The following is a 19,564-nucleotide window of genomic DNA, read 5'->3' as shown; positions in this document are numbered from 1 at the left end:
ACCTAGAAACCATGGCTTTCGGCATGCTGAAGTAGACTTGGCAATGCACAGCTGCAAGACCTTGCCCTGTGTGAAAGGGTTGGCCCACGTGGGCACAGAGCGGCTGTTGCCCATTTGAACAGCGAAGCAGACAGACCGAGGTCACAATTATGAACAACACATTTACTAGCATTGCTCGCCCAATGCCTCAGCTTGCCAACACCACATTTCCCCAGTGGTGTGAATGCATGTACATCTCCGAGCAAAAGTATACGGACGACAGGGTTGGCGAAAAAATTAATTTGTTTGTAATTAACACAAATAAATGGAAACTGACAAGTGCACTAGAAAATTCGTAATGCCAAGTTTGGACTGTAGTCTTCAATTTCAAGTTGCATTCACAGACAGAGGAGAAAATGAGTTTTATCATGCAGTCCCTGGACCTTATATTTTTGCTCACAGTTGTACTACATACCGTGTGCCCCAGCTAATACCAGCCAAGCTGTTCAAAAAGAATTATAATACAAATACACAGTGAAAGATGCGATTATAAAATCTATGGCGCTAGGTCATTGTAGGTCTGACTACTGAACACCGTCGGTCTTATAATTGTATCTTGCACCGTATGTTTTAAAATATTTTTTTTTCTTTAAACGCCTTAACTAAACCTAACTGGGACACCCTATATACACGCCCAAATTCTAGCCGTTGTGCAGGCTCCTCAACACGTGGACATTGCACAGCCAGTGTCTAAAGGATGGTATGTACAAATTCAGGCTTTGCCACCAGATAAGTGAATTAGTGCTTAAATTAAGAAAATTATGAATATGCTTTGGAAGGCAGAGCTCATCAGTTATTTGCAAAAATTCGACATTTTAAAATCTGCCACATTGAATAAAAAGCATAAATGTCTGCCGATTGTTGAGTAACAGAAGAAATCGTGCAGAAACCATCAACAATATTTGTCAGTGAATATCTAAATCCTTCTAGTGAGCTAGTCACTTTCTTAAAGGAATGATAAGCTTGTTGGCATGTATTTGTCACAGGATATTTAGGTAGAGCTTGTTTCGTTATGTAAGTTGCTAGAGAACAAAGCCGTTGACCTGCACATCTGTAGTAGTTGTATAGATAGATGGGTATCGTATGTGTGTCATCTCTAGCTGCGCGAGCACCATCGTGGAAGGCGACTGCCATCCTCCTATCCCAGCAGCCGCCACAGGGTACTGGGAGGGGAGGAGCGGCCCGAGGAGGGCTGTTCTACCCGACCATTCCACTTGAGCACCTAAGACGGCTCCTTTGAGCCGTCTGGAAGTCTGAAAGACCAGGCGCAACAGCATATGTTTTGAGCTAGCCTGCGCAACTCGGTCATCTGCAGCTCAGCCACTCGAACATGCACCTTTGGATCGGCGGTAAGTCCACCACCGACTGCCAACCACAAAAACAGGCAAAAAAACCAATTTGCTTTAGAAGATGCTGTTTGCATTGTGGAACTAACATCTTTTTGAGCTTAGGTCACTCGTGTTGCAGGCACACAGCATTTCCATTTCACATTGCACACACATTCACGAGTGATGACCTTGGCATCAAAATGTTTTTCACACACGCAAATATATTTAAAATAGATGTGAAGCCAAGCGTCTCTTGCCACCAAATGTCTTGCTTCCACTTCTCTCGTAGCCACAGGTCAATACCTTTTGTTCAGCGCCTTTGCAGCCAGACTAACAGGTAGGTACAGAACAATTATTAGGCTTTGTCGCTGTCACCACTCTAGGAAAGATTTAGAGAGAGCAAGAAACAAAGTGGGAAAGTGCACTTTGTGCCGACAACATTGGCACAATAACTGTAGTCTACCATTGCACAAAAGCAGGGTGTCTACCAACTGGGAAGATTGGAAATTCTTGGGAATCTTGAATAGTCGAAATACTGAGGAAGAACTCGGAGAAATTGTGTTTCTATTGGGGATAATCAGCTGTAACTTTATTGAAAGGGAATGAAAGTAGTGGTAATGCTGGCCTGAGTAAGAGAAAGGAATCATAACGAATCGTCTTTGGTGCCATGTCATCGGCTGGAGGAGTTGCCAGCGTACAGTCAACAGACTTTCCGGGTGCACAGCTTCGCGGCACCACCACGTACCCCCATAGAGTCAATGTTAAGAACATCTGAAATTTCGGACGAAAGAACCCTTCAACCATCCAATATTCAGGACTTTTTGCCACGACTGCAGGTCCAAAACAATATTAATCAAAGCCACCACCATCGCCATTTTGACTACCTCACTGCCTCAAACCGGCGCTCTCGCACGCAGATCCGCTGGCAACCGCAGCAACGCTAGGCTTAGCTGCTTCGACGTCCGCTGTTAAGCTTCTTGCCATTCGGTGCCGTGTTTTTCATTCAAATAATTTGCCACTATCAGCAATGTCACCCGACTCCGCCTCTGTGGTTTTCGCGATTAGCTTTGAAGCACGGAAAGCACGCCGCATTGCATTATGCCGGTCCCCAAAAGTCAGCTTCGTCTTAAAGGGACACTAAAGCGAAACAATAAATCAGTTTAGACTAATGAAGCATTGTTTGAAAACCCTGCAGGTAGTCATTAAAAAAAATAGTTTGATTATTAGATGAGAAAATGAAGGTCCAAGTATCAGTATTTGAATTTCGCACCGAAGCCCCAGCGCCGGTAGGTCAGCGCGACGTCAGGGATCCCAAGGTATGTTTTCGCATTTGGGCTGCGTTGACTGAGTAAAGGTTACCGAAACTTGACATGTTTAATATTTGGTTCCTTTAGAACACAATGTAGTCAATCTGTAGCGCTATATATAATTAGTAGGCCCTAGGAAATGCCATCAAAATCCAAGACGTCACAGCCCCCAGGTGCGGGAACTTAAGTAGGCGTCGCCACCCGTATTTCGTTCTTGGGCTTTTTCTGGCCAAACGTCTTATCGTTGTAAGAGTGGTGTTTTTGGTGTTGAAGAACGGTAATTTACTGATGCAGCAGAAATCATTTTTCACTTTAGTGTCCTTTTAATACAGCAATGTTAAGCGGTGAAGCATAAGCGTGGGTTGGGGCAATTGTAACGGGATGCAGTAGGTATTCCTTAATTACATGTGTGTGCACCCTCCATGTCCTGCCACAGTACGAACACTGATAAGGCTAATAAGTGTACTCGTAGGTCTTCAGAGCTTTTTCGGATGTGCTGTGCCAACTTGAGCTTTTAAAGGGAGTAAAAGACATGCATCCAGCTTTTCGAACTGCCCGAATTTTCGGACACTCTCGCGGCGCCTAGGGAGTCCGAAAAATCGCGACATTATTTGCACAACTGACCAAGAATATGCTTCAAATGGTCTGTGGCACAAATGCACGGCAGAAGGACAACGAGAACAGAAAGGACCCATGCATTGAGCTCGAAAAACGGTGTTGGCTGATGCCGAGATGCAGGTGTCCCTCATCCAAACCAAAATAAACTTTAAAGCAGTCAAACGCAACACTGAGGTGTTGTGTGGGGGCTAAGAGTATATGTCAGGACAGTTGAGGTTGAATCGCCAGCTGTTGAGAGAGAATCTCGCATGTGACAAAGTTCGGGCCTGATACCAATGAGCTTACTATCGGTTGACAGAAATAGCTCATAGTATTCGAAAATATTTGCTTCTGTATGCAACTCCTTTTTATTCGTATTTGAAAATGTTTGACTCGATTTGCAGTGGGTGTTACGATTTTTTTTAAAGATATCTTATTTGCTGTGCATTTTACTTACCCCTCCCTTCTGTTTTCTTTTTGAATAAAATAAACACTATTCCTTGCTGTTAAAACTGAGTTATTTTTTTTCACATGCTTACTAGAGAGTGACAGCATCAGGTAACATGGTGTCAGCCCATCTTGACATAAAGCAAAGTTCTGTATCACTCGGGAGAAACCTGGAAAACTCGGGGGAATTTGGAAATGTCAACTTGGTGCAGACAGCCTGAAAGGTCTGCATGTGCGCAGAGTACATGTGGCATCTGTCGGGCGTCTGCTCTACTCGTACCGCGCTGCGTCCACTGTGGGTGCCATGTGGAGTGCTCCCATACATGCGAGTTCTTAACCACCAGAAAACTATAGAAGAACCCTAATAATACTTTATTGAAATAAAAAATCGCCAATCAAATTTTAACACTTCATTATATCTGTCTTCACTACATTGAGGTTTGACTGTGCGATGCGTTTCTGCGACGACTGTCTCCAATTATTGAATCCACACAAATAAAATTGTTATTTTTGCTGACCACGCTTCATAGCAGTGAGAGAACAGAATCTGTGCAGTAATTGCCAACATTATTATTTTTTGTTAATTATGGGGTTTTACGTGCCAAAACCGCTTTCTGATTATGAGGCATGTCGTAGTGGAGGGCTCCGGAAATTTTGACCACCTGGGTACAGTGTCTGTAACCTGGGGTTCTTTAATGTGCACCTAAATCTAAGTACATGGGTGTTTTCGCATTTTGCCCCCATAGAAATACAGCCGCCGTGGCCGGGATTCAATCCCACGACCTCGTGCTCAGCAGCAACCATGGCTAATACCAACATTTCTTTTTTAACATTGCTAATCAATATCCTTAGAGGGCATCTTGTAATGGCATAATTAAAGCCTGCCAGTACTCAAGGCATATCATAACCTTTGCTGTACGTGCAGTGCACCAGTTTTGAGAGAATTAAGTCCTCAAGATTTAAAGTGAAATACATTGCTACCTTAGTTAACATATTCTGCACTGTGGGAAAATGCTGCATAAAATAGTTTAGAGCAGCAATGCACTTCACAGCACATTTTAAGTCTGTGTTTATCTGAACTAGCACAAGAGGCGGCTTCTAGCAAAACCTGATGTCTGCCGCTGCTCTAACTTAGAAGATTTGGGTTAGCTGCATGTTTGTGACAACTGTAGTTTTGCCAGCAAAAATTAGGTAACATGACCATAGGATTGCCAAAAGCCCTGCATTCCAAAAAAATTTCTTCCTGCAAAACAGGCCATCCAGAGGGCCCGCGACACATCACGGAGAGTCACGACCTCCCTGTCCCGTCGTTGGCGGAGCCACCGACTTGATTAGCGGAGCCTTCGGCTCTCCCCAGTAATGTTCCTCAGAACACTCCAATAAAGTTCTTGTCACTGTCCTGCTAAACACCTAAAAAAAACATGCAAATTGAATGGACGAACACTAAGTTGCATCACCAATTGCTATGCTCTGCTGCATGTACAGGAAGCCACATGCACCACTGCTCCCATTTCAACCGATGCTGCAGCAGGGCATTACTAACCAGTGCAAGAAAATAGCCTGCACTGTCAGGGCAGCACCATCAGAAGTTTGGCGATCAACTTTAAAAACAATTGCGTTTTGTGTGTCAAACTCTCAATCTGATTACGAGGAACTCCAGATTAATTTTGACCACCTGGTGCTCTTATTTATGTGCACTAATGCACAGTACACAAGTGTTTTTTTGCATTCCAGCCCCATCGGAATACACACCCTGATCCAACCTGCAACCTAGAGCTCGGCAGGGATCCACCATAGCCACTGGGATACTGCATCAACTTTCAGGTGAAGGATAGAATGCAGGCCAAGCACGAGTGGAGATTGTAGTATTTGTGTGTACGAAATTCATACTATCTAAACATGGCATTGCACTTAAAAAGACTACCTGTTCATATTTGGAGTGCTTGTAGTAAGACGCTAGCAGACAAAAGTTTTCCAACATCTGACAAGTAGAATCTTTATTACAGAATTTTTATTATACCCACAACATTCCCTTTGTAACACTAATATGGCTCAATTCTTATTGCCCAGTCTACAAGTCCTTGGGGGAAAAAAGAAACAGCCTCCCACCACATTTGTAAAATGACTGAGACAAACATATTTTGACAAAGAGAACATCACAAGAAACGGGTGCGTGCCTACATGTCCGAACTGTAACATAGCATATGTTGCACTCCTTCAGGGCTCGTATGTCATCACAGTGGGGACTCTGCAACATTAGTAAAGCTCTTGACTCTTGAAAACCACAGTGGCGGAAAAGCATTGGTTGTCAAGTCAAATGTAGCCACTGACTCCTGGCCCAGCCTAGGATGGAAGGAGAGAGAGAGAGAGGAACAATCAAATGCCAGAATTTGGTAGAAGCTGCCTGCAGATGCAATGGCGACTCAAACGTCACAACCTTCAAACGCATCTGAAACATAATGCTGCAATTCTACTGTTCATGTACTTCACCAACTCATCACAACGGAGCATCCTTGTACAGTGAAACCCTGTTGATACGTTCCTCACTGTTGTGTTCTCCTGGTCAATACGTTGTGTTTTCGCAGTCCCGACCTAAATCCCATTGACTCCCATATATTATGTCCCCTTTGATACGTCGTCGTTCTGCAGTGTTCCCATATCTTGCATTGATTTTGAACGCAGCGTGCACATAAATTTAAGAGTGCATAAGGCACACTGCAGCAAGCGACGAAAGTTTGCAATAAGTGACCGAAGTTGCACAAGGGGGGCCAGGCGCTCTGCTCAAGCATATCGGGAGAAAGTGTGCACATTGCAGTTGGTGAGTCACTGGAAGACGTGCATTGGTAAAAACCTAGCGAGAACCACGCATACTGGGCCATACTGGGCCAGATCCGCTGAGCGAAGGGCTACATTTATTTTGGGGCAGGCAATGGTTATGTGCTGCATAATTGCCGGTTCTCTTTAGTCAGCTTCGCCGCAATACAGCAGTGTTATGTAGTGAAGAGTTTAAATGGGCCACTGTCACGGGACACCATATGTGGCCTTCAATTATACAAGTGCGCATGCGCCATCCCCAGTCGCAGTAGGAGCGCTGAGACGTCGAATAACTGTACTGGCAGCCATTCAGAGCTGTTTATGACGTTGCTGTGGCAATTTGTGTCCTTCATGGTTACATTTTCCTGACTGTTACGCTTTCTTTTAGAGCGCAGCTCTTAAGCGCCCATTCCTGCGTTGAGCGTCGGCGTGCATCAGCGGCAATACACCTCGTAACCGAGCAGACGAGCACAAGCGAAAGATAAAAGCGAACGCAGAGCACAGCGGTAGACGAAAGAAGAGGAAAGTGGAGAAGGAGCGGAGGGGAAACAGCCTGTGCATTCGCTGAGTTGCTGGCAGCCACGGCATTCGCTGCCACGTGGGCGATCTCATCTGCGCTTCCGAGGGAGGGGGGCCAGGGTGGCGTGAGGTGGGGGGAGCTACGCTCGTCTGCAGCGTCAGCTGCTGAGGTCAGTCTGTGGTACCAGCGTGTATGACACGCATCACTGCTCTTGCAAGGGGCGATGGCGAGCGGCTACGAGTAAGGCTGAATGTGACGCTCCCTTGGGTATAGTCGCCGCTGACACTGGTGGCACGATTTCCCCACGACGAAGGGCTGCTCTCGTCATTGGTAGAATGAATGCGTCAGAAGAAAAGTGTAGTGCCATCTGGGCTGCGCGCCAGCAATGGCTACGATATGGCGCTGGAGTAGCATGCGTCATCTGTATGGAAACAAAGCGTGCTACTCACAGCGTTCTCTTCCTCATATAAACCTATATAATCATAATACAAAATATTGACACGCACAATGAAAACACATATAGAGAGCTGTGCTCAAATTTCACATTAGGGAGTATTTTAATCGTCAGTGAATTTTTTCCACAGTCCCTTGAAAAACAAATCAACAGGGTTTTACTACGCCTATATCTCTGACACATCTGGCTCAATCTGGGATGCCAAATTATCCTTACATTTCGTGAGGGAGGCCTGCCTGCAAATTCTTAGAATACAATAAATTTTACATTCAATTGGTTCATAGGACCTACAAGGACTTTCACATGCTCCAGCTTTGGTGGTTTATGCGGTTTTTTCAAGACTACTGTTTTGCTAAAGAAAGCGAGTCTCCTTTCTTTTTATTTTTTTCACATGCTGTTGCTCTCTTCTGTGCACACCCTGAGCAAAGCAATGCTAAACAGTGCTGTAGTCCAAGACGTTCTATAAAGAAGAAATTGCTTGCTCTTGCTCCATTTCTGGGGAATACCTAACTGCACAGAACAGGAAGTGGGGGTTAACAAAGCCACAGAAAGTATGACTAACCAGTAGCTGTGGATGGCATAGCTCTTCCACACCAGCTGTGCATTTGCACGACCTCGCACGCTTCTCAGCTCCAGCTCCTGCATGAAAATCGTGATCAGCGGCCTTATAAAAACGATCAAAGCCAGCATTCCTTCAAGTCTGATGGTTCATCGTGCAACGGCAGTGGGCCACAGTAAGCAAGTGATGCTGCCTCACTTGCATGGCACAAATCTAATGAGTGTATATGTGAGTCATAAAAGGCATAGAGCAAAGCTTTAGAGCAAAGGTATAAAAGTTCACAAGTGGTTATATGACATGAGGGTGACTGAAAGTAGCCATAAGCTATGGGTCCAACTAGTGCAGCAACATCAAATTGGTTTTGCGGAAAAACTGGTTATCTGGTTATTCGAATTTGAAAACTGGATAACCCGAGTAATCGGTTATTCGGTTATTACTAACCAGATAGCCGGATATTCGGATACCCTGGTATTTGTTCATCTGTACTTGTGCCCAAATTACCTCCCTTTCTCTCTTGTATTAGATTTGTAGTTATTTTTGCAACCGCTCGTGCGAGCCATATATTTATTTATTTATTTATTTATTTAAGGATACCTTACAGGCCTCAAAGTGAGGCATTGAGTAAGGGGGGCAGTACATAGAAAATACATATAATACAAGACATCTATAAACCGTATCTGTTTACAACCTACAACCAAAGTACAACTGAGATGAAAAAAGAATTAATTAGTTCATGATTCACTAGGGAAAAGAAGAAACATAAAAAACATAATATAATAAGGAATAAATCGCACAGATTGTTTTCAGTGAAGTCGTGTAATTAATAAAAACAGTAATAATGAAAAACACTGACAGAAAAGTTACAGACGCGACATTCCAATGAAACGGTAAACATAGCGACATAACGGTAATAATGCGAAAATAAGCTGTAAAAGATAGTGCAAGTATAGAAAGCATTGTGCGACAAACGTAAAACTTCACTTTTCTTTAGTCATGTATTCAGTCAAGGCATCACGGAATGAATCGTAGTTAGATTGGCTTGCAATGCTGTCCGGGAGCGAATTCCATATTCTGATAGCACGAGGAAGAGCAGAGTAATGAAATGCTTTTGTAGACCCGTAAAGGCGGGCATAGCTGAAATGATTATGAAGCCTATGTGACGTGGAGTAGGGTCGTTTCAAACATGCGGGTGTTCGAGTGGAGTGAAGGAATTTGTGGAACAGTGATAAAAGGGCAATGTCTCGGCGAGTGCTTGAGCACCCTCAAGGAGTGCTCAAGCTTAAGTTTTATTTGTGTAACACTAGACTGGTAGCTGTAATCGTTTATGATGAAGCGTAAAGATGCATTTGCGGATATGTTATAGCAGTTCAGAAGAATGACGGAATGTATAACTGAAGAGCTTTCTTGAAGAGCAATGGGACTACAGAAATGCCTTTCCCAAGCGATATATCATCGAAATATTGCACTTGGAGGAAAAGGCAAGCAGTCAGTTCCAAGCGAACAGCCATTTACTGTCAGTTTCTGCAGCAGCTACCGTGCACACTTCTCCATCCTCGGCTTCTAGCATAACTAGCGCCTGCCATTACCCTTCCCTCCAAAAAAAGGACAAAAAGAAGAGAGACTACTAAGTCTTACCACTCGCGCTGACTCCTATCCACAAACTTTGTGGTGTGGGCCCTGTCGTCATGTCCGTTGTCTTTCTTTTACTTTCTCCTTGTGGCATTTAACATCTCCCCATTTATTTTTTTGGGGGGGGGGGGCTCACTTTCCTCTAGTCGCATGGAGAAGTAGTCTGTTTTTTTCTTCCCTTTTTTTTTTTTTTTTGAGGGAGGGGTAATGGGCACGCGCTAGTTACACTAGAAGCTGAGGATGAAGAAGAGTGCATGGTAGCTGCTGCAGAAACAGACAGTAAACGGCCGTTCGCTTGCAACTAACTGCTTGCCTTCTCCTCTCGCGACAATATCTATGTCAGTATGGTTGGGAATCAGGCATGGGCTAGCGAAAGATACGTGAGGTAACGTGACATCCTTTCCCATGTGACTTGACGTTAACTACGTGTCCACCATCGCATAGCTTTTGATTTTCCCGTTTGTTTAATATCGATGTTGGCATGGTTCATAATTACCCATGGTCTCGCTAAAGCTACGTGATGTCATGTGACTCTTTTCCATGCGGTCTGAAGTATGCGAAGTGCATACCATAGCAGACCTTGTTCGAAGCCCGATCGTTTGATATGTCAGTATGGTTGGGAATCATGCATGGGCTAGCGAAAGATAAGCGAGGTCACGTGACACTCTTTCCCACGTGATTTGATGTCAACTACGTGTACACCATCGCATAGCTTTTGATATTCCCGTTTGTTTGATATCCATGTCAGCATTCTTGATAATTAACCATGGTCTGGCTAAAGTTGCGTGATGTCACACGACTCTTTTCCACGTGGTCTGAAGTAGGCGGAGTGCATACCATCGCAGACCTTGTTCGAAGCCTGGTCGTTGTATATCCACATCAGTATGATTGGGAATCACGCATGGACCAGCGAAATATATGTGAGGTCACGAGACAGCGTCTCCCATGTGATTTGATGTTCGCTACGTGTGTACCATCGCATAGCTCTTGCGATTCCCGTTTGTATGGCTCCCATCTTGCTGTGTTTGTGAACCACATGTGGGCTTCAGAAAGATACGCAAGGTCACATGACATCCTTCACCACATGGTCCAGTGTACCCTTCGTGGTTATTATCACAAAGCTCCTTCGAAGCCCAATCATTTGATATCCATGTCAATATGGTTGAGAATCAGGAATATGCTGGCAAATGTTACGTGAGATGCCGTAGCACCCTCTTCCATATGATCTCAGATGCATTACGTGGTTATAATAGCAGAGATTGTTCGAAGCTTGTTCATTTGATATCCATGTCAACGGGCACTGTAGAAAACAAAATGATGAGAGGTCACGTGACGCCTTTTTCAGCCTGTTTTTATCAGCTTTAGAAATCAACAGTTTGTTGTTGGATGCCCCTTTGTTTCAATGCATGTTAGCAAAGCCATCAAACAGCTACATTTTACATAACCTGTTCATGGCAGTAATGTCCATAACAGTGCATTATTTAGATCATGTATCGCACAGGACAGGCATTTTTGTTGTCACATGACGACACTCGTCAAGAAAGCTCTTCAGTTATGTTTGGTCAGCGCAAAATTAACATTTTGTCATTATATTGAACATCCTAGAACACCTCCACAAATGCATCTTTACTTTGGATTAAAATTCACTGTCGTTAGGACTAAAATATGTGGTGCGTAAATAAATTATTTGGCACTAAGAATTAATGTGTGGCAGTTGAGTTAAATTAACTGGCAGTTGGACTAAAGTAGCTGGTGCTTGGATCAATTTGTGTGGGAAAATCTAGTAGATTCGAATATCTGGCTAACCGGTTATTTAAACTGGATGTCCTGAATATCCGTTTCTTAAAATCTGGATAACCGGTTTTCAAGACCAGATTCACTTATCTCCAGTTAAACCGGATAGCCGGTTAGGCGTATATTTGCAAGGACTAGTGCAAACTGGCTTGGAATGAGCTGTGAACAGCAAATGCATTTAATCCAGATGCATAGAGATGTTATGTTGAATTTATTCCCTGCATATTATTTTAATTCACAGGTTTCTAACAAAGAAGCCTGTAATAAGACTATTCTGAGCTTGTTACAACTCAAGTTGCAGCCAATTGTAAGTTTCATAGATGCACGTATCCCTGACATAGCTGTGTTCCCAGGGAGCCCAAAACAAGTGCAAAAAAATGTAAAAGTGGCACTTCTATAGCGGGCACATATTGGAAGAAAAGAAATGCATTTAACAGTCAACACGTTAAATTCAGAAAGACTGCCACCTTGTTCTGAAGCCTATTGAATGGCCTATTCAATTCAACACGTGTTGACAAGGTTACTGTTGTTGCATTGAAAAAGCCGGCACGCTTGCACACCATCAGATGGTCCTACACCCACTGGCACCAATGTATACACCATTGCAGTGCTTCTATTTACCCACCCCTGAAAGAAGGAACCCACCAGGTGAAAGACTTGATCTGGCTGTGGTTCCATGCTGTGCCTGACGCCTCGCCAGTAGCCAGTGTTTCGCGGTGTCTTCATAGCAGGCTTTTTCAACACTGCCTTCACCCTGGTGCCTTCAAGCCAGAAGCTTCCTCGTAGCACAGAGGTGTAGGCTGGTCGACGAGACCGTAGTTTCCCCAGGGAGACGTACGGGTTGTCGGGTGTGGTCAGCATTAGTACCACACCTGCACAATCCAACGTCATCACTGTGGCTAAGGCGTAAACACAGACAGCTGATTACAACAGGACCTCGCCAAAGAGAGACCACAAATATCTTTTCACGTTTGCAGAGACTTTGGCCAGTTAAACACTGGCAGGTCCATTGATAAATTGTACGCCTTTTGTTAGTGTATCTTTGTAACATTCTGAAGCCACTCCTAATGTGCTGTTGATTTGCTCTGATGTCACTAGAAAATTAGATGGGCACATAACAGCCAAACACCACAGGTAATGAGAACAGTGCAAGTTAGCAAAAGAAAATAAATAGTGGCCATAGTCTGCTAACAGCTCCAAACTTAAAGCATTCAGGCTGCTATGGCTGTGCCTGAAATTTGTGCTTCCAGGAGAGAGAGAGAGAAGTTTAATGATACGAAATGCAGAGAGGTCGGCCTGAGGTATATTCCTCTAGCCAGCTACTCGACGTTGGGGGAAAGAAAGAGGTGCATGATGGGTGATGATGACGAAAGGAGGATGTAAAACATATGGCAAGCAATTTGGCATGCTCAGAGCCTACAGTCCAGGCCCGTACTTTTTAAAAAGTTCAATAACACCTGGATGGCCTTGAAACTCGATTGAGCGTCTGGCCAAGGGCCTAAAATAACGTCCTCCGACATCGGTAGGCTGTCAAGACGCGTAAGGTCATTGTTAAAATTTTGACGCTCTTCCACGTACTTTGGGCAGTCACAAAGCACACGACCTATGGTCTCATTCACATTGCACAACTCACAGTCTGGAGACTCAGTGCGTCGCATGAGGTGCACATACCGCGCGTAAACGCTACCCCCAGCCTTAGTCTGTGCAGAAGACTGGCGCAGCTGCATTGAATTTTTGGTGGTAGCCTAAATTTCATGGTAGGGTCCAATCTCTGGAGTCGTCTGTGGCGATTATCCTGATTGTCCCAGTGCTTTTCTGTCGATTTTCGGATGACACTGGAGAGGAGGCAGTTGGCGTCTGCTCTTGAAAAAGGAATTGCAAGCAGTGACTCTGGTTCTTCGAGTGCTTTCTTCGCCTCGGCATCAACCAGTTCGTTGCCGTATCTACCACAGTGACTGGGAATCCACTGAAATGTGATGTGGTGGTCATTTTCTTGCGCTAAAGTGCAGAGCTCGGCAGTTTGAAGAGCCAATACTCTGTAAGCGCTTTCTTTCAAGACCACTCTAACTAGTTGCAGAGCCGATTTTGCGTCACTGAAGACTGTTCATACTTGAGGAGGCTGTCGCAAAATATAGTGAACGGCCTCTCTGATTGCCACTAGTTTTGCAGATGTTGTAGTCGTCTTGTTACACAGACGAAACCGTTGAATGACTTGATGCACAGGCACGACGAAAGCCACACCAGACACATACGACGAGACCAATCCATCTGTATATTCATTCACCGAGGAGTCATATTCCTTCAACATATATTCAAGTGTTAAATGTCTGAGGCCGACGGTAGCTATTTGCAATTTTTTAGAAATTCCGGGAACAGATAGATGTACCTGTATTTTGTGCATTACCCATAGGGGCATACGTGCAAGGTTAGCAGGGGCAATGATGGTATGGCAGATTCTTGGCATTTAATGGCTCTTGAAAAAGTGGAGTCCCACCATATGACGGGAAGTGTCGATAAGGGATGGCGTCCATGACGGCACAGCAGTCGCAGGAATACTCTGAAGAGGTTCGCATCATAGATAGACAGGTAAAGGGGTGAGGCGAGCCTCCTCAATTGTTCCGTAGGTTGAGATGCAACGTGGAACACCGAGACATGTTTTCAGCATCTGTGCCTGGGCACTTTCCAGCATACGCAAACATGACCGGCTCATACATGATAAAACTGGCAGGCTGTACCGAATGTAGTCGACGTAGAGAGCCCGGTACAGCCAGAGTAGCGAATGCTCAGATGGACCCCACTTCATACCAGCCAGAAAGCAAAAAACTTGAGCAAGCCCAGTTAATTTTCTCTTTAACATTGCCACATGCTTCAACCATGAAACACCGCGGTCAATGACAACGCCGAGGTATCTGTGGTGGGTCGCATATGGGGTGACATTGCCATTGATCATAATTGGATACCAACACACAAGCTTCCGTGTGAACGCTATCGCAGCGCACTTATCTGGGGCCAGTTGCAGTCCTTGGCACTGCAGGTACTGGGACATTAAAGAAACAGCTCGCTGCAACCTTGCACGAATTTGCGGCCATGTGACTGCGTCTGCATGATGCGTCTGCGTCTGATGTCGTCTGCATAGTGTTAGGAATGGCCGTACGGGGTGACAACGTGCCAGCTATTTCAGCCCGCTGCACGTGTTCCAATCCAACCAGACGGGGCACACTTCAGAGTACTGCAAATAAGCGGCAGCCACGTGGCGCGGGGTCAGCTCAGGAATGTGCTACCCGGCGTGCCAACCGGGACGGAGCAGAGTTCTACGAAGCCCCTCTGACGTCGGCTCCAGACCTTTACACCTGTGTGTGTGTGTGCGGCACCGAAACCTGTGCAACACGTGTATGTGAGCCCGCCTCCTCCAAAAGGGCGGGTCATCTTCAAGGACGTCGAACTATGACGTCAAGCGGAGAGGATATAAGCAGCGATTGTCGGCTGCCAGAGTGTGCTCGTCGTCGGGAGCTGAGTGCTCGTTGTCATGCTAGAAATGTACTCGTGAACTGTGTGCTCATAAGCTGTTTGCTGTATGTTAGTCTTGCGGGCTCCATATGGGAGTCACGCTAGACTGTCAATGTGTGTCCTGTCTAAGATGTAAATAATGTAAGTAAATCCTGTTCACCGAGTCCCTCTCTACGACCGTCAACTCCTTCAGATGGTGGCAGCGGCGAGATCGTCCAACAACTCCTACATCTGGTTAACAGCGGTGGGATCGTCCGACAACTCTGACAATAGGTACTGATGCGTACTGTATCAGGAATTATTTACGCAAGGCCAATAAGGGCTACATTGAAAAGAGTCGGGCTCAGCACTCCTCCTTGAGGCACTCCACGGACAACAACATGTCTTCTCGTTTCGCCATCAGTCGTGGACATGAAGACTGTGCGACCATCTAGGTAATTTTCATGGTAACAATAAAATTCAAACAGCGCTAAACAACAGGACCAGAATGAGGAGGAGACAAACACGGCGCTGAACTTACAACTGATTTATTTGAAGTAAGAAGTCAACATTTATATGTACAAAACTGGGCACGCATGCACCCGGTCATACATTGATGATCAGATACAAACTCCGGACAGCCAACATTCGCACGCATTGTACCTGCCTTGCAATCTACCCTTTATGCAGCAATGCCATTTCTTTCGTTGACAAGATTAAAGATGTTGTGCTAACGCAACTATTAGATTTTCTGATGATATCAAATGCTTCAGCGACTTCTCTGGTAGTCTTGTCACTATGAAAAAATAACAATTTTGTATCGCCAAAGAAAGGTACGCATTTACAAATACTGTAATGCTTTGCCAGGTTAGTGTCTTTTTTGTCTAATGAATTGGCATGCTCCATTAGTCTAATATTGATGCAACGGCCTGTCTGGCCTATGTAAGTTTGGCCACACGATAAAGGAATTTGGTAGACAACGCCCTTCTTGCAACTGATGTACTTATTGACATGATTTACCTTGCATGCAGCATTCCGTTTAACGCCTTCCTGCTTCCTCTGAACTGCTGCCCCTAATTTACCCAGCTTCATCGGAGCAGAAAAAACGACCCTCACACCATACTTGGCCCCTACTCCCTTAAAACGATGTGACAACGCGTGCTCATAAGGCATGACAACAACTTTCTTCCCCGCGACATTTTCTTTGGGCTGTTCCGAACATTTCAGCGTTATTATATTATTATTAGCACCAGCCACAATTACAGAATCTGGAAAACCGGCCTCTCTGCATCTCTGGGCTTGGACCATCAGGCTACTGGACATTTGATGAGTACACGATTTTTTGACAGCCATACCAATACATCCTGTTACAATTCCGAATTTAACAAGCTTAGAGTGACAAGACGCGTAGTTTGCAAGAGGTTTTTCAAGCGTATCGCCAGCATACATGGTTAGACAAAAAGGTCAAACTCAGATCCAAGAACTGCAGGACGTTGCTCTGTGGGATCTGATGTGCGAAGCTCAGTCCTGACCCATGCTTAGAAAAAACATCGAGTAAGTCAGGCACACATTCAGCACCCTTAGACTTAACTATAATTTGGAAGTCGTCCACGTATCGAAAAATTCGAATAAACCTTCCATTTAGGTCATTCTCTACTTTCCTGTAAACATAACTTAGAAAAATATTACTAAGTATTGGGGCAATTTTGGCACCAATACACACCCCCGACTTTTGCTTGAATACTTCAAATAAATCAGTAGCAAGTTCAGCGCCGTGTTTGTCTTCTCCTCATTCTGGTCCTGTCGTTTAGCACTGTTTGAATTTTATTGTTACCATGCAACACCAACTCGCCCAATCCGCTGCCCTTCTGAGGTAATTTTCAATCCACATGTAGAGACGGCCGCCAATGCCCAAATTACTGAGGGCATCAAGAGTGGCTTCATGCAGTACGCTGTCATAGGCTCTTTTTATGTCTAAGAAAACTTCTCCTACAAGTCAGTGTCGCCTTTTTTCGTGTTTGATCATGGACACGAGATCAATGACACCATCTATTGCAGACCGTCCACATCTAAATCCGGTCATCATTTCAGGATAAAGCTCATTCTTTTCCATGAATCATTCTAATCTAGTGAGCACCATCCGTTCCATCACGTTACCGACATAGCTAGCTAAAGCTACTGGCTGGTAAGATAACATTTCATAAGGCGATTTTCCTGGCTTTAGGAGAGCCACCAAACGGTTGGTTTTCCACTGCTTCGGGTCTGTACTGGATGACCATGTGTCGTTATAGTACGACAGCAGGACTTTCCGACCTTCCACACCAAGGTGGCACAGAGCAGTATATGAAATACCGTCAGGTCCTGGTGCAGAAGATCGTCTTGAAGCAGCAAGTGCAGCTTCCAATTCTGGCATCGTGAAAGGAAGATCAAGACGAGCAACTTTAGGAGGTGAAACAGGTCAATCCAATTTTAGACAAGTTGAAATATCGGTACGGGTGACTCTCTTATAGAAGTCTTCGGCAACCTGCACTTCCGTCAGAGATTGGTGAAGTGCTAGAGCACGGAAAGGATATTTTTGCTGAGGAGGGGCACGAAGGCTCCGTACTATCTGCCAGATTCTAGAAAGTGGCTTTCGAGGATCCAGAGACGAACAGAAGGTGCTCCACCATTGTTTTCCCATTTTTTGAAGGTGACTCCATATTTTTCGTTGAGCTCATAGACATAAGACAAGGTCTAATGATGATTGAGTTGGCCTAACCTTCCTTTCCACTCTACGACAGATCGCACGGAGCCATTTATATTCAATATCAATCGCCGTTGCGGATGTAGGTGCACTGATAAGCTTAGTTGTCTTCTGCACTGACGATACAATAATGTCTTCTATATCAGATGGTGAAGTGATGTCTCCACAATACCCTTCGACACATGTAGAGAATGTGGACCAATCAGTGCAGTGCACAGCAGATGTAGTTGAGTGCACAAACCGCTTCATCTGCACATATGTTGGTATATGATTGCTCCCATGTGTTTCTATGTCCAAGCACCAGCCGACTGAGGGCAGGCGGCTCTGAGATACAGTAGGTCTAGGCAACTTCCGTAGGCAGTGCCACGGATGTAACTTGGAGACCCATCGTTGATGATAGTCGGACCTTCAGTGTCTATGAAGTCCATCAAGTTCCTACCCCGACAGTTTATTGCAGCACTTCCCCAGTAAGGATGATGAGCATTGAAGTCTCCAATAACAACATGAGGGCCTGGGGAACCTTGTAACACAGCGGATAGGTAGGAGAGGTCAAGTCTTTGTCTAGGAGGTATGTAGGCACCGATGATCGAAAACACATGTAGTTTGTTTTAGTGTCACACACACATATTCATTGCTGTCATGTGGAGTGATCATGTGCCAAACATACGTCATGTCACTGCGTATACACATTAACACTTTGCTCTTGTGCCCATCTTCACGTGACCAGAGCTTAACGTATCTGTAAAGGCAAAATTCCTACGTGAGATTTGGCTCACATATCAGGATCACTGGGAAGTGGTATTTGAAAATCCGTTGCCTAAAGTCAGACACGCGGCTGCATAGACATCGAGCATTCCATCTCATTATAACAGAATGATGCATCTTCTGTTCCAATGTCCAGTGTGTTATCGTGAGAGCCATGATTGCCACCCTTATTTTAGAGCTGCTAATAGCGGCTCTATAGCATCTAACGCCTTCACGACAGATAGTGCAGTTGGTGTTTCCAATCGGGAGAGCAATATACGTATAGTGTTTACTAGCTGTTTAAGCATGTCTATCACCTTTTCTTTTCCAAGCTTTTCATTACCCTCCCGGCTCATGGGGCGCGCCGAAGGAGCATCTCCACCTGAAGCCCTTTGTGGTAGCGAAGGCCACTCTACAGCCGAAGAGGCTGGACGCAAGTTGGATGACACTTCGTTCCCTGAGGGGCGCGGAGGTACTGGGGGAGCCGCATCTTGTGTGTGTCGGTTTTGCTCTCTGTGTGGCACGTTTTGCATCCAAGTACTCAAAGGAAGTGCCTCTTTCCGCCGGGACTTGCTCTGGGAGCGGCGAGGCCTTTGCCGCAACCTGCGCCTTTTCTTGCAGACGGAATCGGCAGCCTCCTTGTGCGTGGAGTTCTCCCTCACCATTTGTCTCAGAATTTGTCTCTCCTCTGCCATTTTGGGGCAGTCCTTGGATGTCGCTTCATGGGCTCTGGAGCAATTTGCACATTTCATGGCGTCAGTCTCACAGGAGTCTACCTGATGAGCACCACCACATCTTCGGCACGACGTAGGATTCTTACACACAGCACTCACGTGGCCCAGTTTGAAACACTTGTGACACTGTAACGGTCATGGCACATATGGATGCACTGAGTGCCTCACATAACCTACTTTGATCGATGCTGGCAAAGAGTCTGACTCGAAGACTAACTTGATGCACCGGGGGCGGCCGAATTGGTGGATGTCGAGGATTCGCACTGCCGACAATAGAAGAGATTGCAGGTCTTCATCCTTGATGTCAATGTCCACATCCGATACAACACCAGTGCAGGTATCATTGCCATACGCTAGGAAAGAGTGAAC

The 19,564-nt window shown here is 45.2% G+C and overlaps 1 protein-coding gene across 6 annotated transcripts in view; it reads right to left on the bottom strand.

Moving 5' to 3' along the window:
- Positions 1–5,698: 5,698 nt before the first annotated feature.
- LOC142586006 (F-box only protein 9) overlaps positions 5,699–19,564 on the bottom strand; it is a 64,262-nt gene continuing 50,396 nt past the window's right edge. For 5 of the 6 annotated variants that reach the window (XM_075697214.1, XM_075697211.1, XM_075697212.1 and 2 more), the window contains 3 exons: positions 12,134–12,360; positions 8,069–8,145; positions 5,699–6,061 (listed from right to left, as the gene is read on the bottom strand). In XM_075697214.1, the coding sequence (XP_075553329.1) occupies positions 5,953–6,061; positions 8,069–8,145; positions 12,134–12,360 (413 nt within the window). In that variant the 3' untranslated portion in view covers positions 5,699–5,952. The remainder of the gene's footprint in view (positions 6,062–8,068; positions 8,146–12,133; positions 12,361–19,564) is intronic. The other variant, XM_075697215.1, reaches the window with a different exon arrangement.

This window comes from Dermacentor variabilis, chromosome 6 (assembly GCF_050947875.1).
Source record: "Dermacentor variabilis isolate Ectoservices chromosome 6, ASM5094787v1, whole genome shotgun sequence".
Classification (NCBI taxonomy): Eukaryota; Metazoa; Arthropoda; class Arachnida; order Ixodida; family Ixodidae; genus Dermacentor; species Dermacentor variabilis.
The sequence above is the reverse complement of the archived record's forward strand: the minus strand, read 5'-3'. Positions and strand labels throughout refer to the sequence as shown.